Genomic DNA, 2436 nt, shown 5'->3' on the forward strand with positions numbered 1-2436 from the left:
GCACAGGGTTTAAGAGAAATGAGTGGGAGAAATGTTCTTCCCTTTAAAAACATGCATCACCTCATCACCCTGATATGAGCTTTTAAACACAATGTTGTGACTGGTTCAAGTGTGGGAGAATCCCTGACTGAACTCCGATCCTGAAAATAAACAAAGGGAGAGCCGACTGGCCTCTACCTCTTCTCTTCCCAGCATCCATTTATCTTCCCATCACATCTTTCTCTTCACATTATCCACTTCTCTTTCAATCACTCTCTTCTCTTCCAATAACTCTCTTCTCTTCCAATAACTCCTTTCTCTTCCCATCACTGCCTTCTCTTCTTATCTCACCCTTCACTTTCCTTCAAATCTCTGCCTGGACTAGAATAGCACGTATTTTATGCCGAGCTCATTAGACAAAGGAAAAAAGAAAGTTAGAGGGGCAGCACTAAAGTCACAGCTTTCTGGTAAGCAAAGTATCCAAAACCATGGAACAAGAGCAGCTTAGATTTTGCATGGATTGCTGGTTGCGCTTGGGATTATAAAGACAAACTAAAATTTCTAATACTGAAAAACAACAGAATTAGTCATCCCTTCACAGACGCCCCCTGGCTACCTTCTTCACATTCTCTTTCATCTACAACTTCAAATCACAGTCAAGGCTTGTTTTTATGTTAAACACCAATAGATAGGCTTTGTGGGTGATACAACACATTGATACCTATGATTCAATCATTAGGAGACAAAGGTCCTGAGGTCTCACCCAGAAATCAATTTTCCTTTACACAATTTCTTTTTATTTGAGAAGTCACAGAGTACCACTAGAAGGCATATGGTTGAAACCTTCCAATTTTTCTACAATCCCTAGACCATCAAATGAGGGTTTATCTGATGCGGGCCTTTGAGAGGTTAATCATATAATCATGTCAGCCAAGATGAGGAAGTGCTAGGGTAAGGGAGAAGGGAACAGGAGAGGATTAGGAGTAGAGGAAGATATAGAGGGAGGGACAGAAGGCCTAGGCATTTTTATTGCCAACTGGGAATAGGAGAATATTCCATTATCCCTCCTGAGTAGGATAATTTATTAGTGACTTGGAGCAATTTACTTTATATCTTCTAATCTTAGCTTCTTCATCTGTAAAAGAGAGCAGAGATAATATCTGTGCAAAGTCCTCTCATAAACAATATGGTATGACCTCTATCACTTCTCATGAATGAGGACGACCTGCTCTAGCACCTTTCTCAGAGAATATTTCACTTCCTTATTTCTCAAGCTGTATATCAAGGGGTTAAGCATGGGGGTGACAAGGTTATTCAGGACCTGAACAGTTGCATTAAGCCAGGGGTTAGGGGTGGGCTGCAGGTAGATGAGAACCACTGGCACAAATGAGAGGAGGATGGCAGTGAGGTGGGCACTGCAGGTGGAGAAGGCACGCCATTGGCCTTCAGTCGATCGAATTTGAAGAATGGAGTAAACGATGCAGCTGTAGGAGGTGAGGATGAGAAGGAAGCAGCTGAGGGGCATGAGACCCACACTGATGAATCCCACCATCTCTAGGGCCGAGGTGTCTGCACAAGCCAGCTTTAGCATCACTGGGATATCACAGAAGTAATAGTCCACCCCACTGGGGCCACAGTAGGGCAATTGGAAGGTGAGTGTAGTTAGAAAGATGGCCTGAATGCACCCAAAAAACGAGGTGCCCATGGCCAGGATGGCACACACTCTGTGACTCATGATTATTGTGTAGCGCAGAGGGTAACATACGGCAACAAAGCGATCATAGGCCATTACCGTGTACAGGAAACACTCGGTACAACCCAGGAAGTGATAGAAGAAGAGCTGGGACACGCAGCCTGCGTAGGAGATGACTCGGCTGTTCCCTGCGAGGTAGAAGAGCATCTTGGGGGAACTCACAGAGGGAAAAAATATGTCACACACAGACAGTTTACACAGGAAGAAGTACATGGGAGTGTGCAGCCGAGTGGAGGAGACAATTGCTAGTAGGATGAGCAGGTTCCCCATAAGGGTGAAGATGTAGAAGGACAGAAACAGGACAAAGAGCATGGTCTCCAGGTCCTCAGTGTGCGGGATGCCCAGGAGAATAAACTCAGTCACCTCTGAGGTGTTCCTCATCTGTGTTAGAATGTTGGACTTCAAAATAGAATACAGGTCTCCAAGTGTCAGCACTGATGTCAAACCAAGAAGCTGTTTAATAAAAGATAAGCAATTATTTAATTATCTCGTTATGTGTCCTTCTAGCAAGTGTAATTTACAAAGCAACATTAATAAACTAAATACTTTTAAAGGAACATTATAAATATATAAAGTGACTTTATTGAAATTATTCCATTTAAGTGAGATTATTCCATATGAAAATGCTTTAATTAAAATAACAGCTTTTGACTGTGTATTTGCAAGTGTTATGCTAATTTCTTTTATTTTTAAATTTAAGTCTC

The 2436-nt window shown here is 42.4% G+C and overlaps 1 protein-coding gene across 1 annotated transcript; it reads right to left on the bottom strand.

Annotated features, from left to right (window-relative positions):
• Positions 1-1180: 1180 nt before the first annotated feature.
• Positions 1181-2113, bottom strand: LOC129653765 (olfactory receptor 149-like). Its single transcript, XM_055583458.1, has one exon. The coding sequence runs from the start codon at positions 2111-2113 to the stop codon at positions 1181-1183; it is 933 nt and encodes a 310-aa protein (XP_055439433.1).
• Positions 2114-2436: the final 323 nt, after the last annotated feature.

Source organism: Bubalus kerabau, chromosome 5 (genome assembly GCF_029407905.1).
Source record: "Bubalus kerabau isolate K-KA32 ecotype Philippines breed swamp buffalo chromosome 5, PCC_UOA_SB_1v2, whole genome shotgun sequence".
Lineage (NCBI taxonomy): Eukaryota > Metazoa > Chordata > Mammalia > Artiodactyla > Bovidae > Bubalus > Bubalus kerabau.

Excerpts from the sequence above, each read along its gene's own strand:
- LOC129653765 (XM_055583458.1), bottom strand. The coding sequence starts at position 2,113 with ATGAGGAACACCTCAGAGGTGACTGAGTTTATTCTCCTGGGCATCCCG.